Source organism: Somniosus microcephalus, chromosome 4, assembly GCF_052327205.1.
Source record: "Somniosus microcephalus isolate GS21.2 chromosome 4, FLI_Smic_1.0, whole genome shotgun sequence".
Taxonomy (NCBI): domain Eukaryota; kingdom Metazoa; phylum Chordata; class Chondrichthyes; order Squaliformes; family Somniosidae; genus Somniosus; species Somniosus microcephalus.
This window is the reverse complement of record NC_140990.1, coordinates 268,364,185-268,381,810: the sequence shown is the minus strand read 5'-3', so window position 1 is coordinate 268,381,810 and position 17,626 is coordinate 268,364,185. Positions and strand designations below refer to the sequence as shown.

The 17,626-nt window shown below is 40.0% G+C and overlaps 1 protein-coding gene across 14 annotated transcripts in view; it reads left to right on the top strand.

The window, feature by feature from the left end:
* Positions 1-17,626, top strand: part of LOC147120445 (RNA-binding motif, single-stranded-interacting protein 1-like) — a 661,270-nt gene that overhangs the window by 372,616 nt on the left and 271,028 nt on the right. Inside the window, exon 1 of one of the 14 annotated variants that reach the window (XM_085986400.1) lies at positions 13,083-13,417. The exons of the other annotated variants lie outside the window; for them this stretch is intronic. Coding sequence (XP_085842526.1) covers positions 13,373-13,417 — 45 coding nt within the window. The 5' untranslated portion in view covers positions 13,083-13,372. Of the gene's footprint in view, positions 1-13,082; positions 13,418-17,626 lie in introns of those variants that run through there. 14 annotated transcript variants of the gene reach the window in all.

Genomic DNA, 17,626 nt, shown 5'->3' with positions numbered 1-17,626 from the left:
TTCAGGTGGACATTAGAGATCACATGGCACTATTCAGAGACATTCATCCCTAAAAACAGGTTGATCAATCGTGTTATGGCTGTGGGATGTTACTGGTGCAGAATAGCTACCTTGTTTCCCTGTATAACAATAGTACTTTTCAAAAAAAAATTGTGGTATGAAAAATGCCATGTAAACTCAAGTATAGTTATTGTTTATTACATAAAAATGAATTACCTGCAAAATCTTTTGCAATCTTTTTCTTTGATTCCCATTAAGAAGATAGCCGCCATGAACAAAACTGACTGATCTTGTTTCCCACTTTCCAGCCCAAGAATGCGGTGGCCAATTGTGAGTCCACCGAGAACAATTAACTCAGCACAGTCCAAGGACTAATCTGGGACTTTCCTGGTCGGTATGGCTCAGGTGCACATCTAGGATAAGGACAGAAATCATGCACTCCCAGCATTGAACCATGCTCAGAGATAACAGGTTGCAGAATTAAGTCTACAGATTCCTGACTCGCACTCCCTTCTATAAAATCCAGCAATTTGCGGAGTAAAAGAGATACACCATGAGTTTCAATTCGCCGCAAATTACAGGCCCATTTATGCATTACAAATTTAGGACTGGTAATTAATGTCATAGAGGACCCTGGTAATGACATGATTTATGGTCCTGATGTGACACTCAACCTTGGAGGCCCATAAAGGGAGCAATGAAGCTGTGGAGTCTCACTCCAACAGGTAGTGAATTGTTCCTAGAGGTTTTGTATTCCCGAGTTCAAATCGTTGATGTAAATAGCGAACAACAGTGATCCCAGCACCGCTCCTTGCGGAACACCACTTCCCACCTTTTGCCCTCTGTTCCAAAGAGGAGTCATATAAAGGTGCCAGAAAAAGTAGCAAGCCTGAGGATTGGGAGCAGTTTAGAATTCAGCAAAAAAGGATCAAGAGATTGATTAAGAGGGGAAAAATAGAGTATAAGAGTAAACTTGCAAGGAACATAAGAGCAGACTGTAAAAATTTCTACAAGTATGTAAAAAGAAAAAGATTAGTGAAAACAAATGTAGGTCCCTTACAGTCAGAAACAGGAGAATTTATAATGGGGAACAAGGAAATGGCAGAGCAATTAAACAAATACTTTGGTTCTGTCTTCACGGAAGAGGACACAAATAACTTCCCAGAAATGCTAGTGAACCAAGGGTCTAGTGAGAAGGAGGAATTAAAGGAAATTAGTATTAGTAAAAAAAAATAGTGCTGGAGAAATTAATGGGACTGAAAGCTGATAAATCCCCAGGGCCTGATAATCTGCATCCCAGAGTACTAAAAGAGGTAGCCATGGAAATAGTGGATGCATTGGTTGTCATCTTCCAAAATTCTAAGATTATGGAACAGTTCCTGCAGATTGGAGGGTGGCAAATGTAACCCCACTATTTAAAAAAGGAGGGAGAGAGAAAACGGGGAACTACAGACCGGTTAGCCTAACATCAGTATTAGGGAAAATGCTAGGGTCTATTATAAAGGATGTGATAACAAGACACTTAGAAAATATCAACGGGATTAGACAAAGTCAACATGGATTTATGAAAGGGAAATCGTGTTTGACAAACCTACTGGAGTTTTTTGAGGATGTAACTGGTAGAATAGATAAGGGAGAACCAGTGGACGTGGTGTATTTGGATTTTCAGAAGGCCTTTGATAAAGTCCCACATAAGAGGTTAGTGTGCAAAATTAAAGCACATGGGATTGGGGGTAATGTACTGGCATGGATTGAAAATTGGTTAACAGACACGAACATATGAAGCAGGAGTAGGCCACTCGGCCCTTCGAGCCTGCTCCGCCATTCAATAAGATCATGGCTGATCCGATTATTCCACAGTCCTACCTACCTCCGATAACTTTTCACCCCCTTGCTTACCAAGAATCTATCTACCTCTGCCTTAAAAATATTCAAAGACTCTGCTTCCACTGCCCTCTGAGGAAGAGAGTTCCAAAGACTCACGATCCTCTGTGAAAAAAATTCTCCTCATCTCTGTCTTAAATGGGCGACCCCTTATTTTTAAACAGTGACCCCTAGTTCTAGATTCTCCCACAAGAGGAAACATCCTCTCCACATCCACCCTGTCGAGACATAGAAACATAGAAGATAGGAGCAGGAGTAGGCCATTCGGCCCTTCGAGCCTGCGCCGCCATTTAATGAGATCATGGCTGATCATCCAAACCCTAGCACCCGGTCCCTACACCGACAGCCATCCCACCCAAGCCTTATCCCCATAACCCCTTAACCCCACGTATTTAATCCCCCCTAACACTAAGGGTCAATTTTTATCATGGCCAATCAACCTAACCCGCACATCTTTGGACTGTGGGAGGAAACCGGAGCACCCGGAGAAAACCCACGCAAACACAGGGAGAATGTCTGTGTGGAGTTTGCACAATCACCCGAGGCCGGATTTGAACCCGGGTCCCTGGCGCTGTGAGGCAACAGTGCTAACCACTATGCCACCGTGCTGCCCCCTCAGGATCTTATATAGTATAACATCAGAAAACGCTGGAAAAACTCAGCAGGCCAGGCAGCATCCGTGGAGAGAGAAACAGAGTTAACATTTCAGATCTGGGACCCTTCATCAGAACTGGAAAAAGCTGGAGATGTAACAGATATTAAGCAGGTGCAGAGACAAGGGGTGGAGGAATTGAAGGAACAATCTGTGCTTTTGTAAGAGGCAGGAAAGATAAAATGTTGCAAATGGGAATGGCAAAATCATACAGCATGAAAAATGAGGACGGGTTATAGTTTGAAATTGTTGAACTCAATGTTGAGTCCAGAGGGCTGTAAAGTGCCTAATCAAAAGATGAGGTGCTGTTCCTCGAGCTTACGTTGAGCTGCATTGGAACAATGTAATAGGCCGAGGACAGAGAGATCAGAGTGGAGTGAAGTGGTGAATTAAAGTGACAGGCGACTGGAAGCTCAGGGTCACCCTTACGGACTGAACGGAGGTGTTCAGCAAAGCGGTTGCCCAATCTCTGACCAATCGCCTGTCACTTTAATTCACCGCTTCACTCCCACTCTGATCTCTCGATCCTCGACATATTACATTGTTCCAATGCAGCTCAACGTAAGCTCGAGGAACAGCACCTCATCTTTCGATTAGGCACTTTACAGCCATCTGGACTCAACATTGAGTTCAACAATTTCAAACTATAACCCCTGCCCCCATTTTTCATGCTGTATGATTTTGCCATTCCCATTTGCAACATTTTATCTTTCCTGCCTCTTACAAAAGTACAGATTGTTCCTTCAATTCCTCCACCCCCTGTCTCTGCGCCTGCTTAATATCTGTTACATCTCCAGCTTTTTCCAGTTCTGATGAAGGGTCCCAGACCTGAAACGTTAACTCTGTTTCTCTCTCCACGGATGCTGCCTGGCCTGCTGAGTTTTTTCAGCGTTTTCTGTTGTTATTTCAGATTTCCAGCATCCGCAGTATTTTGCTATTCCCTCAGGATCTTATATGTTTCAATCAAGTCACCTCTTATTCTTCTAAACTCCAGTGGATACAAGCCTAGCCTGTCCAACCTTTCCTCATAAGACAACCTGCCCATTCCAGGTTTTAGTCTAGTAAACCTTCTCTGAACTGCTTCAAACGCATTTACATCCTTAAATAAGGAGACCAATACTGTACACAGTACTCCAGATGTGGTCTCACCAATGCCCTGTATAACTAAACCATAACCTTCCTACTTTTGTATTCAATTCCCCTCGCAATAAATGATAACATTCTATTATCTTTCCTAATTACTTGCTGCACCTGCATAGTAACCTTTTGTGATTCATGCACTAGGACACCCAGATCCCTCTGCATCTCAGAGCTCTGCAATCTCTCACCATTTAGATAATATGCTTCTTTTTTATTCTTCCTGCCAAAATGGACAACTTCACATTTTCCCACATTATACTCCATTTGTCAGATCTTTGCCCACTCACTTAACTTATATATATATATATAGCCTCATGTCCTCTTCACAATTTACTTTCCTACCTATCTTTGTGTCATCAGTAAATTTAGCAACCATACCTTCAGTCCCTTCATCCAAGTCATTTATATAAATTGTAAAAAGTTGAGGCCCCAGCACTAATCCATCTGGCACACCGCTTGTTACATCTTGCCAATCAGAAAATGACCCATTTATGCCTACTCTGTTTCCTGTTAGCTAGCCAATCTTCTATCCATGCCAATATGTTACCCCCTACACCATGAGCTTTTATTTTCCACAATAACCTTTGATGTGGCACCTTATCAAATGCCTTCTGGAAACCTAAGTACAGTACATCCACCGGTTCCCCTTTATCCACAGCACATGTTACTTCCTCAAAACCATGTTGACTCTGCCTGATTACTTTGAACTTTTCTAAATGCCCTGCTGTAATGTCTTTAATAATAGCTTCTAACATCTTCCCTATGACAGATGTTAAGCTAACTGGTCTGTAGTTTCCTGCTTTCTGTCTCCCTCCCTTTTTGAATAAAGGAGTTACATTTGCTATTTTCCAATCTAATGGAACCTTCCTCGAATCTAGAGAATTTTGGAAAATTAAAACCAACGCATCAACTATCTCACTAGCTACTTCTTTTAAGACCCTAGGATGAAGTTCATCAGGACCCGGGGACTTGTCAGCCCGCAGCTCCAACAATTTGCTCAATACCACTTCCCTGGTGATTATAATTTTCTTGAGTTCCTCCCTCCCTTCCATTTCCTGATTTACAGCTATTTCTGGGATGTTACTTGTATCCTCTATACTGAAGACCGATGCAAAATACCTGTTCAATTCAACTGCCATCTCCTTATTTTCCATTATTAATTCCCCAGACTCACTTTTTATAGGACCAACGCTCACTTTGTTAACTCTTTTCTTTTTAAAATATCTATAGAAACTCTTACTATCTGTTTTTATATTTCTAGCTAGCTTTCTCTCGTACTCTAATTTTTCTCTCCTTATTAATCTATTAGTCATTCTTTGCTGTTTTTTATATTCTGTCCAATCTTCTGATCTGCCACCCATCTTTGCGCAATTATATGCTTTTTCTTTAAGTTTAATACTATCTTTAACTTTTTTAGTTAACCACGGATGGTGGGCGACATGAATCTTGTCAGTCATGTGGAAATGACTTATGAAATAATACTGGGCGGCCTGCTGGTGGCGCTGTCCAGGGAGAGTACAAATACTTGGGCATGGGCCCAGCTTGCTCAGGACATTCTTTAACAGGAACTAGTGAAGGACGCAACTAGATCTCCATGTTGAAAAACAGTTGATTAAAGCCTTGTTTAATACTCGGACCAAGTGCCTAGTAGTTTATTTACATCAGTGGGTCCTCCCCTTGGAATTTTTCTTTCTTGTTGGAATGTATACTGTGTATTTTGAAATATCCCCTTAAATGTCTGCCACTGCAACTCTATTGACCTATCCCTTAACCTAATTTGCCAGTTCACTTTAGCTAGCTCTGCTTTCATGCCCTCATAAATGCCCTTATTTAAGTTTAAAATACTAGTCTTGGACCCACTCTTCTCTCTCTCTCAAACTGAATGTAAAATTCAATCATATTATGATCGCTGCTACCTAGGGGCGCCTTCACTATGAGGTCCTTAATTAATCCTATCTCGTTGCACAATACCAGGTCTAGTACAGCCTGCTCTCTGGTTGGCTCCAGAACGTGCTGTTGTAAGAAACTATCCCGAAAACATTCCATGAACTCCTCATCTATGCTACCTTTGCCCATCTGATTTTTCCAGTCTATATGCAGATTAAAATCCCCCATGATTATTGCCGTACCCTTCTGACAAGCTCCCATTATTTCTTCCTTTTATACTCCATCCTACCATGTGGTTGCTGTTAGGGGACCTGTACACCACTCCCACAAGTGACTTCTTGCCTTTATTATTTCTCATCTCTACCCAAACCACTTCTACATCCTGGTTTCCTGAACTTAGGTCATCCCTCTCTATTGTGCTAATACCATCATTAATTAACAGAGCCACCCCTCCACCTTTTCCCACCTTCTTGTCCTTCCTAAATGTCATGTACCCTTCAGTATTCAGGTCCCAATCCATGTCATCCGGCAGCCATGTTTCTGTAATGGCTATCAGATCATATTTATTTATTTCTATTTGCGCTATCAGTTTATCTGTTTTGTTTCGAATGCTATGTGCATTCAGATGCAGAGCCTTTAGTTTTGTCCTTTTATTATTTTTGTAACCTCCAGCCTTATCTGTTGATTTACTCTTAGAATTGTACTCTCTATCCCTTCCTGTCACGGTCTGTTTATTATTTCCCATATTAATACCTTTCTCTATTGCCTTGTCTCTAATCTTTGAATTACCACATCTTCCCAAATTTGATCCCATGCCCCCAATATTTAGTTTAAAGCCCTCTCTACCACCCTAGTTATACGACTCGCCAGTATACTGGTCTCAGCACGGTTCAGTTGAAGACCGTCCCAACGATACAGATCCCACTTTCCCCAATACTGGTGCCAGTACCCCAGGAATTGAAATCCATTTCTCCCACACCAGTCTTTGAGCCACGCATTCATCTCTCTAATTTTATTTATCCTATGCCAATTTGCTCGTGGCTCAGGTAATAATGCAGACATTATTACCCTTGAGGTTCTGCTTTTTAATTTAGCCCCTAGCTGCTCATACTCTCTCAGCAGAACCTCTTTCCTAGTTCTAACTATGTCGTTTGTACCTACATGGACTACGACCATTGGCTCCTCCCCCTCCCACTGCAAGTTCCTCTTCAGCCCAGAGCAGATGTCCCAAACCCTGGCACCAGGCAGGCAACACAGTCGTCTGGACTCTCGCTCTTGGCTGCAGAGAACTGTATCTATCCCCCTGACTATGCTGTCCCCAATTACCACTACATTCCTATTAACTCCCCCTGCTTGAATGGCTTCCTGTACCTCGGTGCCATGGTCAGTTTGCTCATCCAACCTGCAGCCACCGCTTTCGTCCATACAGGCCGCAAGAACCTCAAACCTGTTGGACAATTGCAAAGGCTGAGGCTCCTCCACCTCCTGGGTCCCCATACCTGCTTCACTCGCAGTCACATCCTCCTGTCCCTGACCACTGACCAAATCAGAAGACCCTATCCTAAAGGGTGTGACTGCCTCCTGGAATAAAGTGTCCAGGTAACTTTCCCCCTCCCTGATGCATCGCAGAGTCCGCAGCTCGGCCTCCAGCTCATCAACTCTGAGCCGAAGCTCCTCGAGCCGCAGACACTTACCGCAGACGTGTTCGTCCTGGATCACACTGGCGTCCAGGAGCTCCCACATACTGCAATCGCAACACATCACCTGCCCTGCCATCTTTATTGAGTCTTAATTAATTTATTTTTAATAATTAACAAACCCTACTACACCTAATAAGATTTATTACTGCTAGTAAACTAGTACTAATGAAACCTTACAATTACTAATAAATTTCCTGGGCTTTAAAAGATGAGAGAAGTGAGCAAAATACTCACCAACCAATCACTTACCCCTTTCCCTGTGATGTCACCTTTTATTTTTCTCCAGATGCGGTTGGGGGGTGTCACAGAGCCGAACTCCCGCTGGTTCTCTGTCCCCTGTTGTGCAGCTTTTTAGCTCCTGCTCTCCTGGAAGCTGACAAAGATAGAAAAAGAAAGGAACACCTCCCTCCCCTCACTCGCCAAACTCGCAGCTTAACACTCTGTCCCGAGCTGCACTCCGTGACAAACAGAGTCGGAATAAATGGGTCTTTTTCGGGGTGGCAGGCGGTGACTAGTGGGGTACCGCAGGGATCAGTGCTTGGGTCCCAGCTATTCACAATATATATCAATGATTTGGATGTGGGAACCAAATGTAATATTTCCAAGTTTGCTGACGACACAAAACTAGGTGGGACTGTGAGTTGTGAGGAGGATGCAAAGAGGCTTCAAGGCAATTTAGACAAGTTGAGTGAGTGGGCAAATACATGGCAGATGCAGTATAACGTGGATAAATGTGAAGTTATCCACTTCGGTAGGAAAAACAGAAAGGTAAGAGTATTATTTAAATGGTGCTAGATTGGGAAATGCTGATGTACAAAGGGACCTGGGTGTCCTTGTACACCAGTCACTGAAAGCAAACATGCAGGTGCAGCAAGCAGTTAGGAAGGCAAATGGTATGTTGGCCTTCATTGCAAGAGGATTTGAGTACAGGAGCAAGGGTGTCTTACTACAGTTATACAGGGCCTTGGTGAGACCACAACTGGAGTACTGTGTGCAGTTTTGGTCTCCTTACCTAAGAAAGGATATACTTGCCATAGAGAGAATGCAGCGAAGGTTCACCAGACTGATTCCTGGGATGGCAGGACTGTCGTATGAGGAGAGATTGGATCGACTAGGCCTGTATTCACTAGAGTTTAGAAGAATGAGAGGGGAGCTCATTGAAACCTATAAAATTCTGATAGGGCTAGACAGACTGGATGCAGGGAGGATGTTTCCCTTGGTTGGGGGGTTCTAGAACGAGGGGTCACAGTCTCAGGATATGGGGTAGGACATTTAGGACTGAGATGAGGAGAAATTTCTTCACTCAGAGAGTGGTGAACCTGTGGAATTCTCTACCACAGAAGGCTGTGGCGGCCAAGTCACTGAATATATTTAAGAAGGAGATAGATAGATTTCTAGACACAAAAGCCATCAAGGGGTATGGGGAGAGAGCAGGAATATGGTATTGAGAGAGAGGGTCAACCATGATCATATTGAATGGCGGAGCAGGCTCGAAGGGCCGAATGGCCTACTCCTGCTCCTATTTTTCTGTTTCTATGAAGAAATGTCTCCTCATCTCAGTTCTAACTGGCTGACCCCTTATCCTGAGACTATGCTTCCTAGCAGCAGATGAGCTGAGACAGGAACGGAGTCGGGCGATGTTACGGAGTTGGAAGTAGGCAGTCTTGGTGATGGGGCGGATATGTGGTCGGAAGCTAATCTCGGGGTCAAGTACAACACCAAGGTTGCGAATGGTCGGTTTCAGACTCACGGCAGTTGCCAGGGAGAGGGATGGAGTCAAATGTTTGCTTCACCTTCCAGCTGCCAAGGAAACCGTCAAATGATGTGACACGCATATCTGAAAACTTTGACACGCTAATGTAGCTTCCAGTAACAGCCATTTGCATGCTGCATGCATCTTGTCTCCATTTCTCAAACTTCAGCTTTTCATGGATATGTTTTTGCTTGCAGGAAAAAGAGGCATATAATAGATGGGAGTAAAGAATAACTGGTGGTGGTTTCTCCACCCTTAACCCGTCTGAAGGAAGTGACCCTAAATAGAGTGGGCACAGACTCCATACAGGAAATAAGTTGGTCGTGCTTTCAGTTGCCTAGGCCCTAAGCTCTGGAATTCCCTTGCTATACCTCTCCTCCTCCTTTAAGGCGCTCCTTAAAACCTACGTCTTTGACCAAGCTTTTAGTCATTTGTCCTAATATCTCTTTATGTGGCTCGGTGTCAAATTTTGTTTGATAACGTTCCTGTGAAGCGTCTTTGGATGTTTTACTACAGAAAAGGCATGATATAAATACAAGTTGTTGTTGTTGAAATGTGTTTTCTTATGGTCGTGTGAATCATGCTGTAGGATTCCCAAGTGATAATCACGCACCTATATTCAAGATGCTGCTGTTTGAGGTGAAATGTTTTTATTGCAGGCATGCTTTACCATTATGGTTAAATACAGGGTACACTTAACTTGATAAACTTCCTCAGAGTCTGTGCAGCTGTCCTCACAAGGGACACCACATTGAGCTCCTCTACCACCTCCTCCTATGCAGTCTTACATCTACCTTTTGAAAAGAGTGCCACAGATACTCAAAATAGCAACTGTATTTCGCTGAGCTTCCCTTAATGTCAACTCCAGAGCACTCTCAATGAAGGGAGCAATGAGGGAAAGTCGAAGATGATACTTCCTTCAGACATTTCGCTGTTGAGTTTAAATGGTTTTTAACTAGAATTCTCTCTCCAGTTAAAAACTGGCCAGTTTCCCTTTAAGACACAACAGCAGCTGGGCCCGATATCCGTCCATAGCGGAAAACACATTCCCAATCTGCAGAGGAAATATAGCACAAATATGTTAATAAGTAGATCTTGCAATATGGAGAGGGGTCAACCACTTGCGTTGTCAGAATGACAAGCGTGCATTTCTGAGAGGACCCACTGCCACTGTGATAGGACTGCAAAATTTAGCTGATGGTATCTTTAATGTAGTGAAGCGTCACAAAAAGCTTTTTTCTGGTGGGGGTGGGAGGGAGGTAAACTGAACAGGACCTGGAGATGTAAGCAAAGGTGTGGTCAAAACATTGGAGTAAATTTTGAGGAGATATTTGAAGGTGAGGAGCGATATGGAAAGACAGTGGTTTGGGAATAGAGTTCTAGAGTGCAGGGTCGTGATGGCTAAAAGTTTTCTTTGATTATCAATAGGATACTTAGCTAGCACAAGGGTTATTATATTTTTTGTACAATAGACTGGAATAATACATTGTTTATTTAAATCCACGAGACTCCAGTAACTATGTGAGTAGATGGTCATGAAATGTACAGTATGGAAAAATCACAATTTTTTGGGTAGAATTGCAAACTATTTTGGCTGAAGGTTCTGTAATAGACAGACTTAAGGATTATTTCCCCTCTTTGATTTCTCTGCATATTAGCACAGATATCTTACAGTATGTAGTGGACATCATGGCCATCATCCTTACTGGAATAATTACAGTATGCTAAAGTTCCAGGTAAATGTTAAGAAGAGGCACTTGAATTTAAATAACCTGATTACTCTGAAAATTTTCAATATTATTAAAATGATATCCTTAGAATCATAGAATAGTACAGCACAGAAGGAGGCCATTCGGGCCACTGAGTCCACGCCGGCTCTATCCAAGAGCAATCCAGCTAGTCCCACTTCTCCGCTCTTTCCCCATATCCCTGCAATTTTTTCTCCTTCAAGTATTTATCCAATTTCCTTTTGAAGGCTACTATTGAATCTGTATCCACCACCCTATCGGGTAGTGCATTCCAAATTCTAACCACTTGCTGCGTAAAGATGTTTTTCCTCCTGTCGCCTCTGGTTCTTTTGCCAGTCACCTTAAATCTGTGCCCTCTGGTTATCGACCCTTCAGCCATTGGATCCTTCATTAGATTCTCATGTATATATACATGTGTGTATGAGGGAAGATTTAATAGAGGCGTTCAAGATGATAAAGGGTTTTGATATAGTGGATGGGGAGAAACTGTTTCCACTGGCAGGAGGGTCGGTAACCAGAGGACACAGATTTAAGATAATTGGCAAATGAAACAGTGGGAGATGAGAATTTTTTTATGCAGCAAGTTGTTATGATCTGTAATGCACTGCAGATTCAACAGTAATTGGATATATACTTGAAAAGTAAAAAATTACAGGGCTGTGGGGAAACTGCAGGGGAGTGCATCTAATTTGGTAGCTCTTTCAAAGAGATGGCACAGGCATGATGGGCTGAATGACCTCCTGTGCTGTATGATTCTGTGCACTTGAGATCCAGATCACAGAAATATAGTTGGTATGGTATTTAGGTGAAGAATCAAAATAGCATAATTTAAGTAAAATTTTGGTGATTCTTGTATTTTCTGTCTTCTTCGGATTTCCACAGTACATGGTAAGATTAAGATATAAGCTAAAGTACAGGCTCCAATCACAGTTTTAATGAGTTAAGGGCACAGCACAATACACTGCATTAACCTAATAAAGCTGAGACAAGTTTAGTTTGTTCAGTCAAATTTATGTCAACTTTTCTTTTCTGAAATAAAGCTTTGGATAGATTTGTCCACTCCAACTGAAGGCAGGACAAAGACTAACAGGAACAGAGATGAAGGAGTATGTAATAGTGTATTTTTGCAATGTGCGCTCAAAAAGGAAAGGTTGTTTGCTCAGCTGTGAAGATTATGCCATTTTGTACTACACAGATTGAACTGGCATCACAGGAAAAGGAAATAGGATCCACTGTTTTCAAGATCCAGTAGCATTAAGCCTTGAATTATAATGCTGAAGTGCTACACAATTTGTAGAGTGCTCCATATTCCTAATGGGAATTTTGGTTTATCCTCTTTGCTGCGCATTGCCACTGAATGTTTTACCTTTCCCTTATCAACTGATATTTATTTTAAAATCTTATTTTTACCGACCACCCACGTGGTCGTTTCAGATTTTGATTTCAAAGTTACATTTTTGCCACATTATTTGTAAACTTAAAGACGTGTACTTGCTGTTTTTTTGTTCCTCTGTCATCACTTGACAACTCCACCAAAACATGGATGCTTATTTCACGTTAACTCCATAACAAATTTGTGTGATGTGCATTATAAACGACTTGCTACCTCTTGGACCTTAAAAAAGGCTGAGATGTATGCTTTGAACTGGCTAGTGATTTATAGTATTTTAAATCATCATCTTAGTTACACTGCTAAATGAGATAACTTAATTAGAATCAATAGCTTATATTTTTTTCATCTTTCTTTGCTATGTATTTTTATCCAAACTATGTACCTTCAGTCATTACTTTTATCTTCCTGTTTATTGGTGCTGTTGGTTGCTTTCTTTAGTTTGTATTTGCAGTAAAAGTATTTATTAGTTTGGTCAATAAATGACTAATAGACTTGTCTCTTCTGTATGATTTTAATTTTTATATTTTTAGTCTACAACTGGCCCCACCTTCATTCCTTTTAATTATACTGTAATCCTGCTTGTAAAAAGGATTGCCTGTGTGATCTGATAGGCTAGTTTGACACTGCCTTTTGCAGCACAGGAGGATCTGATGGTTAGTATTTGGAATGCGAAGCATTTATGTTGGACCCAACCATTTTATTTAAAGGACAGGCTGGTTTCCATTTACAAAGCTAAGAATTGGAAGTAACTAAAAAAAAATGTAGATTCTAAGTTCACTTTTCCTGACTAGTAGTTAGCTAAAGAGAAATAAACTGAATTACAAAATTACACAAAGTAAAAGTGTTGCAGATTTGCTTAGCATTTTGACACCCCTGTCTTTAAACTTTTAGTAGACGAGGCCACAGTAGGTGGGAACGTTGCTGCAGGGAACCATAAGCCAGATCAATGGACTGAATAAACTGGCTGAATCGTTGAAGTTGCATTTGAAACTAGGTTATATTGTCACAAAACTTGGCAGTGTGCTGATTTGAGAGGCAACAAACAACTACAAGGTGCACGCTCGTCAAAGGAACCAGAGGGAGTTTTTCCTCCGTTCGTTGACTTGTACTTCAAATGGTTTAACTTTCCGTGTTGTAGAAACATTTTGGATAAAGGAATACATACTTCTGCTGTTTGTTGCGCAACAACTTTGGAGAATTGTTACGTTTCTAAGAATGATCTTTCCAAACAATCCTGTGAGAAATTCATTTCACAAACAGGTGGGCTTTAAGTTTTTCTATTTTAGAAAAATATGCAGATTTACTTGACTGGTATATGCTATTTCATACAGGTCTACCGATAAACTATGTGGAGACTAGTGATCCAGTAGCAGAAATGTAAGTTGCTGTTATAATGGATTTGGCTGCTCTGCTATTTCCAGTTTAATTCTCAGCAACATAAATAATATTACACGTTAACGCACAAAATGAACAGTTCCTGGCATCAAACTCAGTACAAGGTGAGGAAGGTCTGGATTGTGTTTTCATCATCTACTTTATGACTATAGCACGAATATCTCTTACCATATGGCTGAACACTTGTAAAAGCACGAGATGTACATTGCTGTGAAATACCCTTTCTGTTAATCCTTTGATCACATGTGAACAAAACTTCCATTAAAGGAAATGACACTTGTTGGTGAAAAAAGCTTCCCAGTAAGGGCAAAGAGTTCATTTTAATGAGTAGTATATAATATCTGTTGCGCACAGTGCAAATATTCTACATACACTGTGGAAATGACCAGAGAAAGGGGAATCTAAAACAGTGCACACCATATGGTTTGTCATTTGTAACAAAAAAAAGCAACAGAAATAAAATGGCAGTCTGAACATAAAGCACTGTACATCTGGAATCAAGTTTCAGTGATCCTAATATAGTGTTGAGTCATAGTTTTAAACGTTGGGAAAGCACACGCTATATCTTCAAACTTTCAGCTTAAAACAAAAGAAATGTTGATGATCTTGCAAAACGCTCGGAGAGCTCTTTTTAAAAATAAAAAAAAAAGTTCCTCTTGTGAGAAAACAAGTATTGAGTTAGATGTGTTGGTAACGTAATTGAAATATCCAGTGTTTGCCAGACTTTCGAACATGTATATATTATTTTCAGTTTTCTTTTTTATTTGTTTATTGTGAAGAATTTATATGTAGAGTTTTTTTTGAAGGATAGACTTGTTGGTACTTAATAGCTTTTTCTTGTTCCTGAAAATTCTTATGTTCTTAACTGAAGATTTGTAGCTTGAATCCCCAGTGGTGACCCTCAGTTGGGCCTTTCAATTTAGAAATGGCTTTCTAGTTCAATAAATGTAAGAAAAATTAAAAGTAGCCATGAAAAAGTAATAGAAATTAATAAATAGAGATAAAACAGATGAGCAAATGTGATTTTTTTTTAAAGATAGAGTAAATTTAATTAATTGACTTGATCAAGCACACATTAAATGGCCTTGTCATATTGTGCTGAAAGAGAATCATGGACCTTATGGTTTCATGGAATAATTAATGTGTTTTACCCTACAGTTTGAAATTTAACAACAATGTCATGTACCACTGCATACTTAGATCATAGCTGTTTTTCTAAAAAAAAATCATCATTCATTAGTAGCTAATTTTAACCAACATGAATTTAACAACGTAATGAACAGGATCATTTTAGGATATTAGAACAGTTTAAATAGGATGGAGCTAGCCACTCCTAATTTAAAGAAGCATTATGATCAGGAATTTAGGGCTTGTAAACCATAAATTCCTGTAGGTGTGGTCATCAAGTGTTTGGCATGGCCCATGATAATGGTGAATTTTGAATATTGCAGCCTCTTTTAAAATAGTTTTTTAAAGAAGTAATATGATCTGTATTTAGAAAGAAATCTGTAGAAAATGTGCTGTTCAGAGTTTTCAAGCACATTACTTTTCAGTGTCACAGTGAATTTACAGTTGGGCACAATCTTCATGAAGCCATTGCTGTAGATAACAGTTGAAGTGATTTTAAACGGGCATTCAGTTGCTCTTTACTTGCCCAGTGGAATAGCCCTCCATTAAATTAATTTACATATAGAACTGTGCAGGGTGGAGTGGAAATGTAAATTTTTGGTAACACAAAATGAAATTGCAATTCCAAGTATGTTCAGCTTGATTATTAAACTATTAGCTCAATTTAACGCTAATACAAAATACTGCGGATGCTGAAAATACTCTGCAAGTCAGGCAGCATCTGTGGAGAGAGAAATCGAGTTAACGTTTCAGGTCGATGACCTTTCGTCAGAACTGGAAAAAGTTAGAGATATAACAGGTTGTGGCTGTGTTCTCTCTAATACTGACTTGTTAACAAAATAGCATTTTCAGAAATTGTACTTTTCAAAACTACATTCCTGTAATTTCATTAGTGAATTGTTAATAACTCAATTTAACTGTTACTCAAATAAAGAATAAAAAATTTTTTGGATTCACACTACTGCAAGTTGGCATTATAACTAAATAATCAAGTTTGTTTGCATTTCAGTTTTAACACTTTAGATCCAGAATTCCTCTTTTGATGAAAAGCAGGAGAAAAGGCTGTGTTCTCTCTAATACTGACTTGTTAACAAAATAGCGTTTTCAGAAATTGTACGTTTCAAAACTACATTCCTGTAATTTCATTCGTAAATTGTTAGTGAAGTAAAACATGCATTTTCCTATTTTTCATCAGAGGAGGAATTTCATTCTCCTAATGTACACGAGACAATAGGTAGCAACAACACATGCCTCTGTGTCCTACATATTAGTATGTTTGCTGTCACAACAGCATAGGGTGTTTGCATTGAGATGAGTAAAGCTTTGTGGGTGAGGCCTATAGCTGGAACGGCTGTGTATTTTGTTTGCGGATGTGACTATCTTTACTGGTCTGGAGCATGCTGATAAGATGCTCCTTTTTCACGCTGCAGTCTTTAGACTGAAAGGCCTGAATAGGCTGACAGAGCCAGGAAAACAAACAGGCTTTCAGTACTCAAATGACAAGGGAAGCAGTCAATGTGTGGGCACTACACTGACATGAAACCCAGGGTATGCATTGGCATTTCACTCAAAGGTTCCTTTTGTCCACATTTAAACCTCAGAGGGTGAATTGCTTCATACATAGGATTTGTTACACCATTGGGCAACCAGATGATTCATTTCTGCTCTTTATTATAAAGCCAAAGTTACAGCTTTAGCCCATTATGTCATCTGCACTCTGCATTTTAAATTACTTTTGTGCTTTAATTTATTCAATGCATAAAATACATTCAGTGCTATGAACAATGCAATTTTCCATTCCATTACTTTATATTGTTTGGTGGGTAAACATATATAAAAATGAATTAATCAAAATTGTGATAGGGTGTTACGAAGAAGTTATCAGCATTTGATTGACTAAACAAATTCCCTCATTGCTCAAAGATACAACTATTTCTGAACTTGTCTGCACTTGTGCTTGTTGCACTCTCAAATAATTTAATGAAACCTTGTCCATTTGATACTTTTCATGCCAGCCTACCAAACTGAGTAATAGATAATGTAAAAGAGGCATTTAACTCTAGAGCAATTCAAAAATACAAATTGGGATTTGTTAAAACAAATTCTGTTTAATTCCTTTACTTTGTTTTGGGAAATTCTAAGTTTTTCGAAGTATCAGAAAGGGCTTTGTGCATGTTTGTTCTAAATCTGCCAAGTCGTGCACTTCACTGGTGTGAACCAGCTGTAGTTTGGTACTAACCATCCAGTCTGTTTTTACGTGAGCCAAATCTGCATTTCAACCAACTGAGCTGGATAGCAGGGCCAATGAGGAATTTAGCAGCGTGATGAGATGTTTGGCCTAACAGGGAACTAATGTGCATACTTTGTCAGAAAGTCCATATTTTCTTATGGAATTGACAGGACACAAAATTTAGGAAACTGTTTTAGATCTTCCTATTATTCACAGGTCTGGAATGTTGAATCATCTCATGAAAGATGGTTGATGTGAAAGGTTTTCACTTAAGAATTTTTCAATATGATAATTCCAATATTTCTTACATTTCAACTTTATACAATACCATAATTTTAACAGAGACTGCTCCGATGGCAATATTTAGGTTGGAGTGTTCTTGCTCTTGTAAAAGCAATGTAGCGAAAGATGCAAAATTCTAATGACATGATCATTGTGTATCCTTTATTCTAAAAACATACTCAACAGTACAGAAAAGATGTGGATGAAGATATGCTGATGATTTACCTGTTGACGCACATCTCAAACTTGCATATTTTAATTTTAATCCTAATTTTATATCTATATTAGCAATACAAATTAATCCTAGAACACATCAACAGAGTTTTTTGGAACAATCATATACCTATTGCCATATGTGTTTGTTTCGAAACCTTGTAATCATGAATTCCAGTCCCAGTAGTACATGAGACTGAATTCTGCAAACCATAAATATG